At 50.8% G+C, this 20,314-nt stretch overlaps 5 protein-coding genes across 5 annotated transcripts; 2 read left to right on the top strand and 3 right to left on the bottom strand.

The window, feature by feature from the left end:
- Positions 1-98: 98 nt before the first annotated feature.
- BO94DRAFT_529856 (uncharacterized protein) lies at positions 99-1,079 on the bottom strand. The gene is made up of 2 exons (XM_025610539.1): positions 447-1,079; positions 99-392 (listed from the first exon to the last, which is right to left on the bottom strand). Exon 1 carries the CDS (start codon positions 914-916, stop codon positions 470-472), a length of 447 nt encoding a protein of 148 aa, XP_025473227.1. The 5' UTR covers positions 917-1,079; the 3' UTR covers positions 99-392; positions 447-469.
- Positions 1,080-3,125: 2,046 nt separating this feature from the next.
- BO94DRAFT_12377 (DHHC family palmitoyltransferase) lies at positions 3,126-4,936 on the top strand. The gene is made up of 4 exons (XM_025605592.1): positions 3,126-3,416; positions 3,469-3,955; positions 4,005-4,128; positions 4,183-4,936. The coding sequence occupies exons 1-4, from the start codon at positions 3,308-3,310 to the stop codon at positions 4,831-4,833; spliced, it is 1,371 nt and encodes a 456-aa protein (XP_025473226.1). The 5' UTR covers positions 3,126-3,307; the 3' UTR covers positions 4,834-4,936.
- A 4,297-nt stretch (positions 4,937-9,233) lies between these two features.
- BO94DRAFT_552082 (uncharacterized protein) lies at positions 9,234-12,513 on the top strand (the record flags this gene model as incomplete). Its single annotated transcript, XM_025613573.1, has 5 exons — positions 9,234-11,067; positions 11,125-11,239; positions 11,522-11,622; positions 11,643-11,721; positions 12,375-12,513. 5 exons carry the CDS (start codon positions 9,234-9,236, stop codon positions 12,511-12,513), a joined length of 2,268 nt encoding a protein of 755 aa, XP_025473225.1.
- BO94DRAFT_12255 (uncharacterized protein) lies at positions 12,337-12,941 on the bottom strand. The gene is made up of 2 exons (XM_025605583.1): positions 12,894-12,941; positions 12,337-12,837 (listed from the first exon to the last, which is right to left on the bottom strand). Exons 1-2 carry the CDS (start codon positions 12,900-12,902, stop codon positions 12,547-12,549), a joined length of 300 nt encoding a protein of 99 aa, XP_025473224.1. The 5' UTR covers positions 12,903-12,941; the 3' UTR covers positions 12,337-12,546.
- A 3,703-nt stretch (positions 12,942-16,644) lies between these two features.
- Positions 16,645-17,331, bottom strand: BO94DRAFT_541281 (uncharacterized protein; the record flags this gene model as incomplete). Its single annotated transcript, XM_025613040.1, has 2 exons — positions 16,645-16,875; positions 17,053-17,331. The coding sequence occupies 2 exons, from the start codon at positions 17,329-17,331 to the stop codon at positions 16,645-16,647; spliced, it is 510 nt and encodes a 169-aa protein (XP_025473223.1).
- Positions 17,332-20,314: the final 2,983 nt, after the last annotated feature.

The raw sequence follows: 20,314 nt of genomic DNA, 5'->3' as shown, positions 1-20,314 counted from the left end.
CTATCAGTCCAGAAATGTGCCCCACGGCCCACCAACCAACTCCAAGGCTTTCTTCGCGGCTGCTCCCCCGTCGAGTCCGGCTCGCGAGGGGCAGCCGCCCCAACTCTAAGTCGTATCTTTAGTACAGGTATCCCGGAACAATAACAAAACTAAAACAATAAGCCGGACAGCTGACAATGTATCGCGAAACAATATGCAACCGCTCATGCAGAATCATCTGGAAAAAAGAGGAGACTAGTAAAAGGAAAAGAAAAACAGAAAAACAAAATCAAGACTCCTGGTCATGTCTGTTTCATGTTCCATGCTGCTCATAACGTAAACGCTCAAATATACCCGCAGGTGAGAACTAAGGTGATCGTAGATTAAACAAGGCTTCGTCAGAGACTCGATGTCTGGCAGGAAACTGTTAGCCTGGACACCAACCAACCAATTGCTGTAATCCATACCTCAATACCATCATTCCCATAAATCATTTCGCCGCCTTGCAGCTGGAGCAGGCAATGTGCTGGCAAATCACACACTGCGGTTGGTTCTGGAATAGTTTCGGCCCATCTCCACACTGGCAGCAGAAGTATAGGTTGGAATGGCCGACGGTGCCCTGGAGTTGCTGATTGTTGATACCAGGCATGCAGTGTTTCCGTACATCAGCGTGGTACAATGTCGGCCGCTGGATTGTGTTACATCCCATGATAGAGGGCATGTTTGCGACAACGTTCAACGAGGGTGCACAGTGTCGGGAAACCGGAGCTTGAGGATACGGCGATACCTCGTGGCAGTGGTGTAGCGAAATCCCCGAGTTTTGAGTGTCCATTGAGCAGTCTTCGCAGCGTGGTTCACCGCACTGGGTGCAGGCAGTATCAAGGTCAATTTGGTGAGGCCCGTGGGAGCACTCGCAGCAGTACCAAAGACCAGACATGATGATAGGCGAGGTTGGATATATGGTTGACAATATTGGTAGAGAAGGTATAGTTGGGGTTTATAGAGTAGCAGGCTAGAAGCAATGGACAATGGAAGACTGTGTGCTTTGGATGGATGTGTTTGGAGCGGATGAGAGTGAGTGAGCCCATTGTGAAGGCTGGGTCTCGTAGGATATTTAAGCATCGAGATGCAGAGTAAGAGAGGGAGAGAGACATAGTAACGAAGCCACTAGCGATGATTCAGAGCCAGGCCACAAGGCGCCCTTCGCAATGGATTGTGGCTGATCTTACAGACAGCGCCCATGGTCTTCATCTCAGTCATCCACCAGGTGCAATACCTGATCAACGCCGGAGCCATTTAGGGTCGATCACCCAAAGGTGGCTTGGCAACCCCATTGCATTTTGGGACCCCGAAGCTCGTACCTGAGCAATCAGCAGTCCAAATCCGGATTGAATCATATTTGGACCTGTCTTACTAACGGACATCGTAAGATATGCTTGACTCAAAACATTGCTAGGGTCCACCGAATACCTTCGCGAAAGGCGGAATCCGCGAGGCTTGGAGGCTCTCGTCTTTGCCCAGGAGCCCGCCCACTCCGCCCAGGTCTCTCTCCCCCCTATGGCTGGTACTTAATTGCTCGCGCGACAAATTTAAATTGTTATTATCACCATTATGATCATTTTTTATTATTATTATAATTATTATTTTTTCGCACAATTTCCCTCTTCTGCTGATGATTATTCCCTTCCTTCATGCTTCTGGCCTTCGAGTATGACACTGCGGGACTGCTGGACAGTCTGCACGATGTTGCCTGGTTGCGGCCTTGGGCGGGCTCCACTTGGTCAGGAGCGCGTGCAATTCAGGCAACATCGCCCAGTGCCTCAAACATTCTAGATGCACACTCGAGACTCTGACTGTGACTCCGACTTTGACCGTTCATTTCCCCTAGTTGACGGGGGCCCGATAAGCCCGTTCGTGATGGTCCTGTCGGTCAAGCGTTCGCGAGCCGCGACCCCTGCTGCTTCAGGGTAAGCAGGCACCCATGCTAGTTCTGCCTAAGCCATCAAGCCCATGGATCACCCGGGCACATGCCCTCCAAAATGACGTCTTGTCGACTTGGTTGATGACTCGAGATTTAGGTTTTGTCATCGTTCTCTCTGTATCTCTCTGTCTCTTGCCCATTCTCTCATTCTCTCATTCTCTCTTGCTCTCTTGCTCTGTTGCCCTGCCTCCACTTTTTCTCTCCCCTTCTGTAGTTGAGGTATCTATTTTCGGATAATCCGATCTTCCGCGTGAGGCTCATGTCAGGTGCGGCCGCAGCGGCCGATGCTGACTTCCTTTCTTCATCGCAACCCACTAACATCATCCATCACTACTAGTGACCGACACTAGCTTGGTCTCGTCTGTCTATTCTGAGCTGAATCCTGCTGTGACCTAGGAGGCCTTATCTGAAGTTCAGCTCGACTGTGTACCTACTACGGTCCTGTCACCCACAATGGCACAGCGATGTTGCAGCATGTGCAGGGAAACTAGCCATGGCCCGTTCTAGCTCTTCGTGACATGGCCTAGCCAAATGCCTCATCCAGCAAAGTGCCCGTTGGGCGTTTGAACCGCAGTCATCTTCCCGATCACCCCCAGCTGTACTGCGTAGATGAAACCGTTTTGATGTCACCGCGCATCAAACCATCCCGGAGACTCATGGACGCCTTGAGCTCGGCGATGATCTACAGGCTACAAGATTGATGCATCTTTCAAACAGACACGAATATGGATCCGCCCAGACACCAGTCTCGAAGTTGTACCACACACATGTTGATGCCTACATCGGTGACTGTCTCGAAATCATTCCGATCGATCGAGTTCGTCACACGTTGATGAAGATGAGCAATATCAAGGTTAAGGTTCTAGGTAGACACATAATGACCAATGTCAGACGCGGTACAGCCTATGGCAATATGGACCGGTTGATTCATGAGATGGTCTGGCGGATAAAAGGGGTTGCCTTTTGGGATGGGCGGTTTTGAGGGAAATCAGGAATGTCCCGCATCTTCGGGAGGGCCGTAGGCATCATAAACGATAACTGGCGCCTTATCATCACGTGAGACAGCACATGACATCATGACGGAGGTTTGCCCTGTTTGCAACCCCCGTGCCTGTCACGTTCCTGGAAGCCTAACACTTCCATCAACCTCTGCCAACTCCAGTCGATTCTCCATCGTCAAACCTCGCTTTCCCCCCGGGCACTTGTCCCGTCCTTATTCTCTTTTGTTGGAATCTGTATATATTTTACGTTAATATGGATACACATGCGGGTTGCCCTCTCTGAAACTGGCTAGCTTACTATTCTCCCATGCGGAGGCGTTTGTAAGCCTTCCACGTTCCGTTTCAAATGGCGCGCCCCGACAAGCGCATCAATGTTGCGGTTGCCAGGGCCATTCCGCCTTTTTTACTGTGTGTATCGGTCTATGCAAGCTATATCGTCACCAAGCCGTTATGCAGTAAGTAAGTCCAGAATCCATGGTTTGCTCCTCGCTAATCGACCCGAATCAGTTGACTATCTAATCCGCCCCCTCCCGAAATATCATCGCAGCAGTCGAGTTGGCGCTGGTGCAGCCATCCTCGCCATTTTCTACATTCTCATTATCGTCGTTATCACCACTTATCTCCGGCTATTGTATAATGTCGTCCGCAACCCTGGCTACTTGCCCCGCGCCCCTCCGCCGATAAAGGGACAAGATACGGAACCATCGGATCCTCAACATCGCAAGAAGAAAAGGCACCGAAATGGAAGGACCCCCGAGAAGCCAGATAAATCAGAGGTAGATATTGAAAGGGGTGTTGATTGCAACGCTGATGGAGGCCCAATTCCATTGGACACGACCGCGTTAGAAAACTTTTATACAAAAGATGTTTTTGTTTGCCAAGAGGATGGAAGACCTCTATATTGCTCAACATGCTGTCACTACAAGACTGATCGAGCACACCACTGTCGGGAGGTAGACCGATGCGTGCTCAAGATGGACCATTTTTGCCCTTGGTGAGTACTGTCCCTTCTCGGTCCCTGATTGAGGCTGACAGTAGAGCAGGGTAGGAGGCGTGGTCTCTGAGACATCATTCAAGTTCTTCATTCAATTCGTGTTTTATACGATGCTATTCTGCACATTTAGTTTAATAGTCTGCGCGACCTTTACGGCCGAAATGAAGCGACAGGTGAGCAGAAACCTCCACCATCCAGTTTCTTACTAACCGTCATCTGTCGCAAAGACTGGTGGAGCCAATGTTCACCTTGCAATTGGTATTGGATTGTGCGTATTCCGCTCCCACAAATCTTTTTGGTTATTTTGTTTGACAATCAACAGGAGCTCTCTTTTTGGCCTTTTCACTTTTGGGATGACACTAAGTTCCTTACAACTTGCGATGTTGAACATGTCAACGATCGAGAATCTCAATCGTCGGTCCGCAGTATGGACCTTGGCTATACGCGTGCCAAACAAGATGTTGGCCAAGCTCAACCCGGAGTCGCGATGGGCTCCAACATTCCGCACCATAACTTATCCCCTCCCACCCGCGTCTCTTGACCCTGAGGCGGCGAGGGAATATCAACCAGCAGGGGAAAAACATGTCTTTGCCATTCTACAGACCCTCCCTGGCGAAAACCCCTTCGACCTTGGCAGCCCTTTTAGAAACCTCCAGCAGGTCCTGGGCTATTCCATCATCGACTGGTTGCTCCCTTTTAAGCAAAGCCCATGCGCAGACCGCACCACAGGGGGAAGCTTCTACGAACTCGGGCCAGTAGTGTCCCGACTTAAAAAGGAGGCTGGACTGGAACCTCCACGTGAGCCGCAGTCCACCCAAACCGATACACACAAAAGACATAAACGAAGACACAGCACACATAGACAGTCGCAGGAGTGACCTTGGTTGATCCATAGACTCACTCCCATTATATACACGGAAGTCATTAATCATTACAGTCTGGTCATTCAGGAGTTTTCCTACTTCTTGGTTCTTGTTTTGTTCCCAACCCAAACCAACTTCTTGGCTCTATCAAGTCCTATGCCATTGCAGAAGGCACCAATAAATCATATTTTAGCGGAGTATTCATACTAATTCGGAATAACTATTCCACCATACCGACCCAGGCTCCATACCGGTGTTTCATATAGACCACTCCGATTAGCCCGGAGAATACACCCGCACGTGGCAATAGCCTCATTTCGTGGCGTAGCCAATCCAGGGGACCAACTACCAATAATGTGTTCCGAGATACAATCTCCGAACTTTGTCTGGACAACGACTTGAGATGACATTCTTGATCGTCACTGTACATCTAGATCGTTTCATTCCATGCCCTAATGAGGACATGCATATCTAGTAGTGAAACTTACGCTACCGGGTAAGGTGAGTACGTACATATAGTCCCACTTCCACACCCACATCGGTAAGAAAACCCCCACGCGTAGTAATAATGAGACAGTTAATGTACAGATCCACAAATAGGCACTGCTGTAGTGTATTCTACCCATCGATTCAATACGTCATACTCGATACTCTTCATTCTTTCCGTACCGAATGATACTACAAAGAAGGAAATATATGTTACCTAGACTATTAGGCAGCAACAGGGTCTAGGCAGCACTGCCATCACTCATGAAGAAAAGGAAAAAGTCAATTGAGATAGGTATAGTCGTAAAAGTCACTCCAATACAGAATCTAGTATACACATAGTAGTAAGAAAGTCAACTCTAGAAACATAAACCCGAAAGTCTACTTGTACATAAAACAAAACATCAAAGCCCGGAATCGAAAGGTTCATCATGCTGTAATGTTGGAGGTCATCACACATTAGATGGAAATCGAAGGGGTAATCACTGTAGGAGAAAGAAAATATCACGAGAAGGAGAATATTAAGGGACAGCGAAAGAGAGATAAAGGAAGAAAGAGGTTAAGAAAGTTGTTGACAGGGAGTATACAGTGCCGATGGTAGTGGCTCATGGGGTGCGAGACATGTGCGGATATCATGTCTATGCAGCCTTGCAGTCATGGCAATTGGGGTGACTGCAAACGGTGCAACGACCAGAACTGAGAGCCGGGTTGTTCATTTGGTCACATCTACAGCATGTCCACCAGCCGGTCATGGAGAGGGCACTATCGATGATGGAGATGATGGTGGAGGTGGCGCTGGTTTCGTGGATGTGGTAGGTCATCGCTGAAGAGGTGTAATGTGATGAGTGGGATCTTTAAGGTTGAGACTAGCTGGAAGTGAAAGGGGTTGTTGGGATGGCGTGGGGAGTTCTGGCGGACTGGCGCAGTGATTATTTGGAGTAAAGAGGGTCCTTAAAGATAGGAAGATTGAAGTCTATCTATCGATGGCACACACAATTGCAATGTGATTGAATCCTTTGTAGAGAGGTTGATGTGGACAGTGGGTATTTGGCTTGTGGAAGACAATGGAATAGAAGAAGCCGTCGTAAATGCTAGGTACGCTGTTTATATGTGATGCCTACCAGTCCCAAGAACAGACGCGTGGAATGACGTTCAGTCTTCGGACATCGTTGATGAGTTGTGCAGGCACCACGGGCGATTCACCGGGGCGGACAATACCCTGCAGTTAAGGTGCCCTGGCCTGCAGAACCAGAATGAAGCCAGCACTGTAGGGCTTGAGAGAAAAGCTCAAATCCGAGCCCTCCGAATGGACTCGTCATGGGAAGTTACCCAGAGAATCGGGTTGGCCTAGGCACCTGCAGGCAGAACCTAATCAACATAGGTCAAACGGGTGGCCCGTTCATAGCAACGTTGTCTCTGTAGATGGGTCCAGGGCTGTGCGTGACCAGCAGGTGCTTATACCCGGTAGTACTGACCCGAAGGATTGAGTTCAGGTATCTGGGCAACGAGCCCTCAGGGCAAGGGGTGGCTTAGCTGGGTGGCTAGTGGCTTCAAGAGTCCCCGTCGAGTATGACCCTCATGCGGGGAAGTCCGGAGCAAAGGACCTGGAAAAATTGAGTCATAAGCATATACTCAGATCAGGAATGGACCAGAACAAGAGAACTATGCGATGGACTACGAGGGTGAGACGTACAGAAGAGTATAGGTCAATCAGCGTACTATGGCATTGTCGATGGTTATTGATCGTTCTATAGAAGGACGAGCGCAGTGAGGACACTTAGATGCTCAGCTGTCTAGAAAGGTTCATTAGACCCTGTGCGTGTCAGAGTGTTATGGATTGATCCCAGCAGTGTACTGGAGAGCCCACAGGGAGGACCAGGTCCTATAGCCCCCCGATTATTGTAGGACATTGCCAGGGTACTGAAGGGGTTCAAATAAAATCGCGCACTTCATTTCTCTTGCCCGGTGAAGCAAGTCATGAAGCACTGGAGTGGATAACCATGGCCGCAAGGACCTGCAACCGACCAGAGCACGCCCCATTGTTTCAAGGAGTCTAATTGATGCCCGAAATTATCGCATCCCCTGGCTTGGGATAGCGGGAGAAGGAGCCCTAATTATTGCTCCGCGAGAGTATAAGACGGCCTGATGGCGACGGGGCACAGTGTATCCGGATTCCGCGGGCGACTAAGGCTGCAATTGCCCGGGGCGCTACGTGGCCCTCAGCGGCGGAGTGGCAGATGTCACTCTCTCCTGAGAGATGCGTGCCGGACTCCCGTATACAGCTTCATCGGAAGGCTAGCACCGCCCGTTAGATCGACAGTGACCGGTGGTGGGCGTGACCATTCTTCTAGAAATTCCGCCCGACTCCACTGGCATGACCATTCACGGCCCTTAATCTTACTCGGGGAGCCACCAGAGGAGTGCCGAGTGCCTCAGAGTCGTCCGGGATGACATCATCCGCTCCAGCTTGGCGAGGCGTAACTGAAAAGGGTGGATACGAGGCCACGGATGATTTGCCCGGGCGTCCGGGCAAGTGGAGGGCTCCGGTACTGGGCGCGCCTGAGAGGGCGAGACAGTCATTCTGTGTCGGCTGTTGAGACTGGACTACTAGCGAGAAGACCTTCCGGCCAGGAATATTAGTACAACATCGATACTCCGCATCGAGGCACATTCGACAATTAGAACAGCAGACGGAAGAAAGAGGGGCAGTGGAGACGGACAATGTTTTGGGTTTGTTTCCGTGACTGCCGTCATCTCAGCTGTGAGAGAAACCTTGAATCTGTCTGGCAGGATGGAATCGGCCGAAATGAGAACCCGTGATGTGACGGAGAGACAAAGAGATGGCCAGCCAGTGGATAGAAAGAGGGGATGATGATGATGAAGCAAGGGAAAGAGAAAAGGAACCTGGTGAAGGTGCCGATACACAAAGTCACAAAGCAACACGGAAAGGCAAGAGTGGATGAGATAATCGCGGGTGGCAGCCAATCCGAAGTGGTGACGGAGGGGGTGCGGCTCCCACCCGCCCAATCCAGCAATTCCAGATCCGTGGTTGGACATGCATTCATTCTTTCTCCGGTTCCAATTCCACCTTCTTCATGCTCCATACTTACTACTACTCCTCCTCTGCTTGCTAATCTACCCACATCTGTTCAGCGCCTATCTCCATCTCCATCTCCATCTGATCAGACAATCCTGTAGATAGGTCTCTAGGAGATCACTGCTCCGAACGCACGGTGGAGATTTTCTGTGAATAATCATTCCTCGGGAGTGTTTCGGGCCCAGTTGATTGGGATCTTGCCGACTCTGATTTGTGTCGGCTGCTTCCCCTCGCGCATCTTGCGTCACACCTCTCTCCCTCCACCTCAAAATTATTGAAGATCGCTTCAAGCCTCTGCTTCATCTTCACCCCAATCTCATTCTGCCTTCCGACTAGCACGACTCCGTACTCTCTTGCACTTGCTCCTGCTAATCTACCCCTTCTCCTTGATCCACTCTCCATTTCTTGGTTCCATCAATCAGTGCGTGTCATCCTTCAAATATCACCGTCTGTTCCTCTCCGGTTGGCTTGTCACTTTGGGCATCGTCCTGTCAATTGCTGTCAAAAATTTCTTTTTCTCCATCTTCCCCTCCCCTTGTCTATCACGGGTCCAATCTTTGCCCCTCAGGCATTATCCTTATCGTCTACTCCTTTTTCTGGCCTGGTGCCTGAACGGCTTTTCTCCCCATCCACCCTGTTCGATTTTCTGTTCTCTTGGTTTCAGGATTTATTCTTTGAAGATCTACTTATCTAAACATTTTCTTACTTTTTACCTCGAGCTTGGCCTCAATACCTTCCACAGCGCTTCTTCGAAGGTCTTGCGTGGTCTGCACCCCACATTTCCTCGGTCGGAAATAGTGCTTTGCAGCTCATCTGTCTGCAAGGGTGCAAGATGGGTCCCGCTGCGCGTTACCGACCCATATCTCCCAGCGGCTCGCGTATGATCGATCCCATGCGGGCCTCCACTGGCACTGTGCAGCTCAGTGCCTCCTACGACCCCTACAACCTGTCCACCAGTCGTCCGGCATATGCCAGTTACCATCCCGATGTTAACTATGCCTCCTCCTACGATCCACGGCTGGTCCGGGAACCACGATTGGAAGCCCAGCAAATTTCTTCCACGACCTATAGAGATCCTGGTCAATCTACCAAGCTGAGGACTGAGTACGCCATCCGCCCACGAGTGCGGAGCAGCACCATGTCTGCTGTGGATCCTCGTTATGCCTCCGGCCGTTATGACACACCCGCATCGCCCTTGTCCAGAGCTTCGCCCGTGATTGTCTCCGGCCACCAGCGATCACCTAGTCCGCGTCGGGACCACGAGCACTATGTTATACCCGCATCATCATCGCACCGGCACCACCGGCGACACCACCTCTCTCACACTGATTACGCCAGTGATACCGGGCGGCTAGACCCTAATGACCGAGCGTCGCGGGCAAGGATTCCGCATGGTGGATACCCGGCCTATGAACACAGCCCTCGTTTGCGGTATCCCCCTACTGGGGGTCTCCGAAAGGGCGAGGATATCGACGACTATGATGCGTATTCCTATACCAATGCGTCAGAGCAGTTTGAGAAGGATTCCGTGGCCAGACTGCGATATGGACGGGGCGGCGCCTACCCCAGGGACAGACCACTCAGTTTAACCGGCCTTGATGACCCGCAATTGCTGCCGCGAAAGGAGTCCCGGGCCTTAGGGCCTCCGCCGTCTCAGAGGGGTTTTGACAAACTGGACCAAGGGGGGCGCGTGCGGCACTCGACACACGGCTCTGCTGACGGCGACCTAGACCTTGCGGGTGCCCGGCGACGGTCATGGCAGAGAGCTCCGGTGTCTCTACATCAGGACATCGATGAAGGCTATTCTTCCTATAGGGATGAGCATGATCATGGTCACCATCGCCAGCACCGCCACCGGCGGCACGATGACGAAGGGAGTAGCCGATACTCCTACGATGATCGTGCCTCAAGGAGATCCCCTACCACTCATCGTGCCGTAGCTTCGCCAAGCACCGGGCTGGGGACCGCAGGGCTGGCCAGCGGTTACTCTGATAACCTTGACTATGACCTCTCCTCCCACCGAACTGACCGCCATCGCTCCCGGGATCGGGGGACTCGTGACCATGAGTATCGAAAGCACCGCAGTCGGTCACGGAGACACTCCAGACGGCGCACAGGAAGCGAATCAGATGAGTATACATCGGACGAAGATTTGAAGAAATACCGCCGTGAACCGTCAGCGCACCGGAAGCCTGCTGGCTCAGATGGATCAGCCAGCGGCAGTGACCGGCCATCTCGATACCTGACCATCGACCACGCCCATCGTCAGCGGTCTCGCTCCCGGCATCCAACGGAGGATGCAACTCGTCCCAGGGAGGCGAGTAAACCTGAGGTCGGTCGCCAGGATGAGACGAAGAAGCTCGAGTCGGCCACGTCAAAAGAGCAGGACCCGCCTGCGCCTAAAGGAATCCTGAAGCCTCCTCGCGAGAAGTTTCCCGAGGAGCCCAATCCGGTTCGAGAAGGCGTGGCCCCATTGAAGGACGCGCACAAGAAAGGGATCCCTCCTGGGGCGAGATGGACCAAGATTGACCGACGGCTGGTGAACCCCGCGGCCTTGGATCTTGGCCGTGAGCGATTTGAGGAGCGAGCGGACTACGTGATCGTTTTGCGGGTCTTGACCAAGGAGGAAATCCAAGCGTATGCGGTCAAGACCCAAGAGATCAGAGGTATGTATCCAGGGCTCCACGGATCGACGGATCACGAGCATACTAACGAGTGTATAGACGCCCGCTATCATGAACTCGTCAAGGAACGCCGTCAACGTCGGGCTGAGGATCGTCGCCGCGGACGTGCGGTGGACACCTCGAGCGATGATGAAGACGATGACGATGAGGACCGGTCTCCCCTCGCCATCGAGGGGCCACCGGACGCGAAATCGGCGCCCAAGCCCTCCGGCGAGGCTGGTAAACCGTCTGTGTGATCTACAGTGCTTGGAGTGATTTGTTTCTTTGATTATTTCTCTTTGTTTTGCGCTTCCCAAATTGAGATGCCCCCTATTGTTCACGTGATGTCATGCTGGTCCAGATCACGAGCCGAAAGGCATAGAATGAGTGTACAACAGCGGACCGGCGTTGGTCGGGGAGGAAGGGATGGGTGTATGGTTAATGAAGTGCCTATTAGATGCAAAGACCTGAATGCAGGCGCAATCAAACAATTCAAGCAATTGGGAGTCTTGGAATCTCAGCTGGTTCTACGGCAGCTGGAGTATGTGCTACTCGGGCGTGTTGGAAAGGCTCACGAGGGTCGCGTTGGCAATGCGACGTCCCAAACCGGCGAAAAAGTAAAGAAGCCAACGGTCTTCTGACTCTGTCCAAGCCGCGGTTACACCGTCCCACCCGAGCCTCCTCTTTAGTGGCTGATCTCCTGCGCGTGTTGAAGGAGACAAACTTCAGCAGTTGTCCGTGTCCAAAGCCTTGTGTGACCTCGGACCGGATTGGGTATGCCTATTCCCTAGGTGCCCAGCTGGTTTTCTTTTTCGCTTCGAGTCAGCAGTCCCGCCACCGCATCCTCGGCCATATTCTAATAAGCCTCTCTGCTGATGACGAGATGGGATTCTGCATCGTGGCAATGTGCACGGGAAATACTAGGTTGGGTTGACTGGTTAACTGGCACGATGACGAGACGCCACCTGTCAGATGCCGAAACCAAATTCTTTATGGTTTCTTCAAACTTCCCTTCTTTATACTGTATGTAATCCGGGGGATTGCCACTGGGATTGGATGCTTCCTGTTCTGTCGATGTCGATGTATATCTACATAGATAGACAGATAGATGATAATGCGTCAGTAACGAACAATATATCCTTTACTCGATTCCCTAACACACACCAATAGATAGAGGATAAAGACAGTACAGTAAAAAAGGGAGTAAGTATACATACATACATACATACCTCCCTCCCTCCCACCCAAGAACCCATCCATCCATCCAGAACCAAGACCCAACCCCCATCAAACAAACAATATGATCTCAGTGGCGTCGCGTCGCATCGCATTACGCCGAATAACTCCAAGGGAACTATCGCCGCCGTCGCCGCCGTCGCCGCCGCCCAGCACTTCCTTCCTTACCTAACCCGACAATCTGTCGAATTAGATTCAAATCAAGTCCCATGATCAAACGGGACAAGCAATCAGACGGTCAGTCAATCAATTAACGAAAGGAGAAAATGCTCGGTCGTTTGGAAAGAAAGGTGAAGCAAACATGTTTGATTGATTAATGGGGGTGAGGGGGCCTATAGGTAGGTAGGAAGGAGAAGTGTGGCTTTCTTCGCGTGGGACGATGGGAGTGGTAGTCCGTAGGTACTGTGTAGATAGGGGGTTAGGTAGGTACGTGACTGGGTGGTCAGTTGAGGAGAGGAGGTTCATCCTATCATAGTCTGAGATGGTGTTGGTTGAGAATGGAATGTTATAGGCCGGTTGGTTGGTTATTTGGTTACCCTGTCGTTGTCATTATTATTGCCGTATGGAGTACTTGGGAGATTATTACTCCTTACCATACACATGTACCTAAGTAGACACCTAAGTAGGTACCTAAGTACTATAAGTTCATCTTCTCTCTACATACGAAGTACATGGGTATATACAAACAGCTAAGATTAGAATGTGATTGCACCGACAAATGTGCGTAGGGCTGGCCTGGCTGCCTTTTTCTGGTACTAATTTTCCGGTTGGAGGGAGTAATATATCCTAGTATTTCATGGGATAAGCGGTAATATAGGAAGGGATCCATGGGATAATCACCTCCTCTGTATGGGGTACCGAGTATTGATACTCCCCCTAGGTAGGTACCTAGGGATTAGGGATTGTATACTGGGATACCCAGGTAAATCCTCAAAGTTTCTGCATTATTGTTCAGAGCAGTTGCCGACTACCTACCTGGTACTTACTTCGAAGTTAAAGTTTGGCTGCGCTAGATTGAGTTTTCTTGAAGGTTCGGGCTCAGGTTCGTTTTCCTTGTTTTTGTTGTTGTAGATATATACTTTTGCTTGGATAGAAATGGAATGAGGATGTCAGGTACTCCCGGATGAAGTACGTACGTATCTATCTACCAACTGCTTAGTATTAATCATTATGCCAATGGACAAGTAGCTATCTAGGTAGGTAAATAGGTAAACCCCTATGTATGACCACCAATAAACCAGCCAAACAAAACAGCCAGAAAAAGTAAAAGGCTCGCTCGGGAAAATCCATCCTGAGATAGGTAGCCGAAAATCACCCGTTATTAGCTGCTGGCGTCCGAGCAAAAAGTAAGAATTATTATTATTATTTTTTTTTTTGGATTTAAAGGAGAAATTAGAATAAAAACCATCAAACAAAGAAACTAAAAGCTACTAGATACCAACCCCCCTCTCTCGCTCTCCGAAAAAAAAAAAGAGGGATGGCTAACCAATCACACCGAGTCAGTTAAATTAAGACCTACAACGCCTTATGTACCTAGTTATGCGGGCGCTGCTGTCATCTACCTATCTAGTATCTATCTACCTTTGCTGTATTGGGGTAGTCTTATTGTCTAGGTTAGCTTACTTGGTTATATTTCTGGATAGGTAGTTGTGGTTCGCAATTCAACTAATAATACTATCGTTAGTTAACCACTACTTTGCCTACCCACTATCTAAGCTGTAAGTAGGTAGGTAGTTAGTAAGTAGTAAGTAGTACTAAAAACCACCCACCCAAGAAATAATCTCGGCGGATGGTGGGGCCGGCGCTCCCGGTTGCTCTTTTAGCGGGTTGTTGTTACTGTTAGGTGTTGGGCCACTGCTGCTGCTGCCCTTAGGGCTCAGATCACATGTTCTGATTTGTTTTACGGGACTAAAATCTGACGGGTATGGACAGTACATATCTACGTATTAGTTTCACGGAGGTATTTACGTAGGTAGGTTATTGTTATAGGTACTTCGTTCTTAGGTGCGAGGTACTAGTCTAGTCTTAATAGGTAATTAGATAGAGAGTACGGAATAGTACTATATATGATCAAATAAGTGTGATAGATAGGATGAATGGATGGAAGGAATACCCTACATACGTAGTTTCATTTATGTGGAGATTTGGATCAACCACCAGTCATTATTATTATTAGTATTACTCTGAAGGTGGAATAGTACATAGGTCTAGATTTGGGGATGGAATTCGGAAGCCTAGTTGGAAGCAAACAAACTGTGGACATCTTTTCAGCCTTCCCGGTGTAGATACCTAGACGATATGGAGTACGTATCTAGCAAACACATAACTACCAAGCTACAGAACTATACTCCGTATAGGTAGGTCCAATAATAGATAGAAACACGGACAAACCTTTACCCTCGCCCTCTTCTTCTTCCCTTTGCTTTTCAAGTCTCAATTGTAATGTAGGTTGACTCCGTACCGTAAGCGGCTCTTTGGCCCGGGCGGTGCGGAGAAAATACTACCCAAAGAGGGGGTGTGTTGTGTGGTTGGCTTAGGATAGTTTTATCGGTGCGTTTTCCCGCCCGTGGATTCGTTATATAAGTAAGCTGTGAGTGGTGGTGTCTGGCCGGTGGGTGGTACATGTGGTAGGGATCGGCGGTGGTTTGGTTGTTTTGTTGTGAGGGGGATTTGCTTGGGATTGGATGGTGATTGATTGTTTGGATGTTTGTATTTATGGGTGTATGGGGATGGTTTTGGTATGGGTGTTACTGTATAATTCGATACTATCTGTAATTAGTATGTACTTGGGAGCATGTTGCGAGTTGTTAGATGGGATACTTCGATCGAGAGTATCATATTAAGATACTTCGTGCCATGTTGAATTGTTCAATAACTTATGGTATGAGTAGCACTATCATGTGTTCTATAATTTGTATGAGCATGTTCAAGTACCCGTACGCAAGCCGATCGGCCGAAGACTATACTGTGCAGGACATGCAATGTATAACTCTGCGTAAACATGTACTAAGATGTACTCAGCCTAGCTACCATGTACGTACGGTCGAATATCGGACAATTAAGCTTCGACGCTCCTGAACTCAAACAAAGGATAAGTATAGAACCGTCCGATCCATGGTTGTTCTTCACCTTGATTTCAAATCAGCGTTCCGTGGGCGGAATGAAGGTTTCTTTGTTCGTGGGCTAATAATTAGTGACGCAGGGTTTCGTTGCATCTCCTGCCAAGAAGGCCAAGCTGATTGATCAGATGGGTTTCTTCTCCATGGGGTGGGCATGTCTCTGGGCCCCTGGGGATGAAGTTCGTCGGGATGTATCATGTGCTAGGTATGTGCTATGTAAGCATGTTGATGGCTGTATCGTGATACTGCGGAGACAATTCGAGGAATCAGGTACAGTCTAGGTCGCAATCGATACATCCCACGCCCCCCCCCATCCTCACCCACACTAGAGTCTAGACAGGTGCTTAGTGTCAATCAAATGCCCTACGTATCCAGAGACCCACCCGCACAGAATAAAATGACTCCAAGCCAGTCAGTAGTCAGTACCTACCTAACGGCCAAAGAACATCGTAAGTTCGTCTAGCTCGCTGCGTCGAGCTAAGCCAGCCTGTTCGCGACGTTGCAGGATGATGTTATGATTACTTTTGCGACTTTGCCATAACCTAGGGTGCTGGTCCTGGTAGGCTGTCATGGGTGGAGTCGCACTGCGGGGCAAACATACTGATTGCTGGCCCGGCGAGGCACCGTCGGGTCGGAGATCTCAGCTGCGACATTATTCGGGCCTGCTATGGCTATAACATGGCCTGATATTGTTTGTGGGATCGGGATGATGAGGCCATGACATCGTCATTACATAAGGGTTCGATTGGCAGTTGGTCATGAGGAGCCGAAAGGCAAACCCGAACCTGATCGAATGGACATACCGACACAGCATTCGGAGTTTTTAATTTGGTTCATCAGATGCTGCAACGGCAAGCTTTTGACCATGCTCCGTACATAAGGCGGAGGGTCGTGACGGCACACAGGCACTTATGCATGCTAGATGACATCCTTGTAACAGCTACTTTGACAAGCTCGCTATCCGTAGATAGTTGATCGGTCGGACAAGGATTGTCCTTAGTACGGTCGTTAAGAGCAGCGGCCAAACTGATGTGCATCTGCCCCCAGCTGCCGATCACCACCTGAAGCATGCTAGCCAGGATGATTACTCAAAGGGAGGGAAACGAGACAGTCCCACCCCAGCAGGATGCGTCTTTTTTTTGCGGATGTCGTAGATTCTGGCGATCGGATGGATGGCACGCTGTGACGCTAGACTTTGAATTCGAGGTTCGAGAACGCCGGCGACTCACGTAGGGTGGTAGACGACAGGTAGGCTTCGCATAACCTGCCTGGAAACTGGCCACGGGATTTGGTGGGCTGTCGTGTCGTGTCGCTCCACGTCCGATGCCATTGGCAGGCCGTAAGTACTTGCGGTAGCGCAAGCGCCGGAGTTGTCCTCCGTCTCAAGCGAGCTCAGCTCGACGGCTCCAACCACTGGCTGGATGCTGTAGAACCAGAAATCAGAACCAGAACCAGCCTGGTTACTGTCATTGTTTCTCATTCCATTCCAAAATAAGCTGGCCTCCCCAGTCGATCCGATGATATCAAAGGGACTGGTTGATCCACCCAGGGGTGGGTGTTAGACAAGTCCTGGCCGGAGTCGGAAACGGAGCCCCCCGTGAATCGGCCTGAGAGTGGCTCAGTGACTACCTACTAGTACCATAGTACTGTAGTAGTCTGCTCCTCTGGCTAGTTCCTGTTTTGCGATCGGGGGCTCCGCTTTTTCCCTGGCACCAGCTTGCCTGGACTTCCTTGGTTCGCTATCGGTTTCAGCTGGAAATGCCATAGGATGAAGCATCGGGGCCGACACCTGGTCCGAAGGCCAGCCATGCGCGACCGAGGCTTCTAGATTTCCTCGATGTGTCGACGGCGGGAAGACGGCGAGTTCACCGCCTTGCCTGTCAACTGCTAACTCTCCCTCAGCAGCAATCATCTGCTATCTATCTCACTGCACTGACTGCATTGACTGCACTGGCACCATCCCCACTCGAGTACCTGCCTGCCTTTCCCCCGACTATCAAGTTAGCCCGCGCACTGGGCCTGCCTACCGCACCTAATCTATCAGAGTTCCCACAATCTAATCGACACGCCTGAATTTTCCGAGCACGGCCTCCCGACAGACCCATCCAGGGACGTCGCGGATGATGGCGGTCGCGAGTCTGGTGACGGCAAGGCCACCGTTGTAGATCAGTCCATTGCTTGACGAGTGAATAAAGTGTGAAAGCCATCAGAAGATATGAAGATCAACGGCCATCGCCGTCGACCAGACGGAGCATCATCCCCGGTTAGGTCTGGATTCGTAACCCTCCGGTCCATACTAGGTAGTCCGGCTCCGGCCCCAAATCGTTCGCCAAAGCTTCGCCCGTCCTTCCCCTCTTTTGTACAGTGTACCAGCCTAGGTTCCATCGCAAGCTCGGTGCTACTTACTTTGAATTAGGACTCTAGTCGCGAGGGTATCTAGTCGCTCGGATGGATCGAACGTCGCAGGTCTCCTTCGTTCTGGAACTGGCTGTCCAGGACAACTAGTAGTTCGGGGACGAAGATGGGGGCCAATCAAACAATGCGCCAGGTCTTCAAGAGAGAAATGGAGCCTGGAGGAGGGGTTCAGGACCCAAAAGAATACAAAAGAAAATAAAACAAAATAATAGGAAAGGCAGCACGAAATAAACCAGAGCCAGAGGAGGAAGGCCGGTGGGCGGCAAGCGACCGGCGGCACACGGAACTATGGGCGGACTTTAGCACCCTGCATCGATCACAATGTCAATGCCAATGGCAGCAGAGGCAGGTCTGACACCGTTGCTTGCGTTCAGCCCAAGAGCTCCACCAGCCCGACGCTAAAGGCAGCTAAGGTGGTGAGCATGCCACACACATGGCCTTTTGGAGGGTGAGATGGGCGGCGCAGCCCTCCAAACTGGTGCGAACTGGCTCGAAGGAGAGCTTCGATTACGACGACCCCCGCTAGCCCGGTTCGGGCAAGTCGTGAGTGCCTTCTTCCGGTATTATTCCCAATCCCACAACAATTTGGAGTCGATGACGGGGCATGATGACTGATGCTGATGCTGATGCTGATGCTGATGATGTTGAGGTTGGAGACCAGGCCTAAGTCTGGAGCTCCCCACAACACCACACCCCCTCCTCGGTTGGTCTCGGCCTCGACCTCGACAGCTACCTAGTACTAGATACCACGCCGCACAGAGGTAGCAGTTCGCGACTGTAGCCATCGGACAAAAGGCGTTCCAAGTTCCCAACAGTTGCAGTCTGCCCGCAGCAAAGTACACGGCATGCCTACTTAGCTCCTGCATGGTCGAGGAGGAGGGAAGCCTTCCCATTGTTGGTGCGCTGGACACAGCATCGGCCGGTCCCCCTTTTAACATATCATCCGAGACAATCCAGACGGCCTCATCGGGTGCCGTCCGATCCAACTTCACATGGGAGTGGTACACGAGGCCATTCTTATGCTTTTCTCGAACGGGAAAAGAACAGCGGAACAGCAATCGGGCCATGGCTCAGCAGCATTGCTGTAACAGTGTGGCTGGAAGTATCTTATCACGGGCGCCTATGAATCCTGTCCACTGTTCAGTTTGCTTGCTTCCGGAGGCTAGAATCGTCCAAACACCCGCTTTCTTTTTCTTTTGATTTCCCCCCCAATTCCAAGTGCCAAGATCCACCATCACCACCTCCACCACCACTTATGGAGCCCCGGTCTGATTGCACGGAAGCCTCGGTGGAGCCGACCCGTGACTTCTGACAGGCTAGGCTGACTGAGGGAGCGTCCGGGTTGAGAGGCCTCTGAGGACTCGACTGTCGACACCAGCAATCATCATTAAGTAGGGTAATTAGAGTGCTGTTGTGTCCACGGCCCCGTCGGCCCATCCGCGGCGCACCGGTGCCTCCTGGCCAACGACACTACACTTGGCTGCTAGGGTGACTCGATCGTCCACGGGTAGGTTCATCACGCCTCGAGTTAAGAAAGGTGTTGAAGCATGATGCAGGAAGCTAGTCGCCGGGAAGCGGCAGGATCAGGAGTCCACCAGCCTGCCAATGATGGATCGCCCGCTTTCCAGCCCAAGGGCTGGGGTTACACCGTCATTACTCTCCTTTCAGCAGCAGCAGCATCATTATCATCCGCATGGCGAGGGTGATTGAATCATTCGACCGGCCACCGTTAGGCTGTCTCAAGTTTATTTGAACGGGGCCAAGGAGGGGTGGCTTGGATTGGATGGCAATCGACAGCATCATCGCGCACATCCCTCAAACTCTCACATCGTTGAAAGGGTGAGCAATCCTGAAATCGATGGGGCGTACGGAGTACGGGATACCCCATACGTCGTTGGCTCTTGTGTATGTCTAGTAGCTGATCGTGATCGATGGAGGGCCCGGGAGGGGGTGCAATTCGTCGTGTGGCGTTCTGGGATGTGGGAACAAGGCTGACAGCAGCAAGTCAGATCGGTTGTTCTCATACCGGAGTGTAACCAGATCGAGTCGCGTATTCGGTATTATTGACCGGGTGTTCCGCGAACGAGCAAACCAGGCAGGCAGAGATGGGGCTACATCTAACAGAGAAAGGTCATTTTAGTTTTTTATTTAAAGAAAATGAAATGAGGAGGGGGAAAAAAAAGGCCGCATTCTAGCCGAATAGGAATGCTTGAGAAAAGAGTTATCAAACAAATTGTCTGGAACCATTTAACCCAGATCAGCAAACATCGACAACGTTAACAATGAAAATAACGTCCCCAACGACCCGATCGCCATCACTATCATTAAATGGATGGTTAAAGTAATGGTAACTCCGACGATCCAGGCAGTGTCACAGGCCATGTCCACCAAGTGGAGGCGGCCTGTCAGGGCATCGCTGTTTTGGTTTGTCAACCAAGCGTGTCATTTCACTCGCCCGCCAGCTATGATCACCATGGTGA

The sequence above is a fragment of the Aspergillus sclerotioniger genome, assembly GCF_003184525.1.
Source record: "Aspergillus sclerotioniger CBS 115572 chromosome Unknown BO94scaffold_1, whole genome shotgun sequence".
NCBI lineage: Eukaryota > Fungi > Ascomycota > Eurotiomycetes > Eurotiales > Aspergillaceae > Aspergillus > Aspergillus sclerotioniger.
This window is presented reverse-complemented; position numbering and strand designations above follow the sequence as displayed.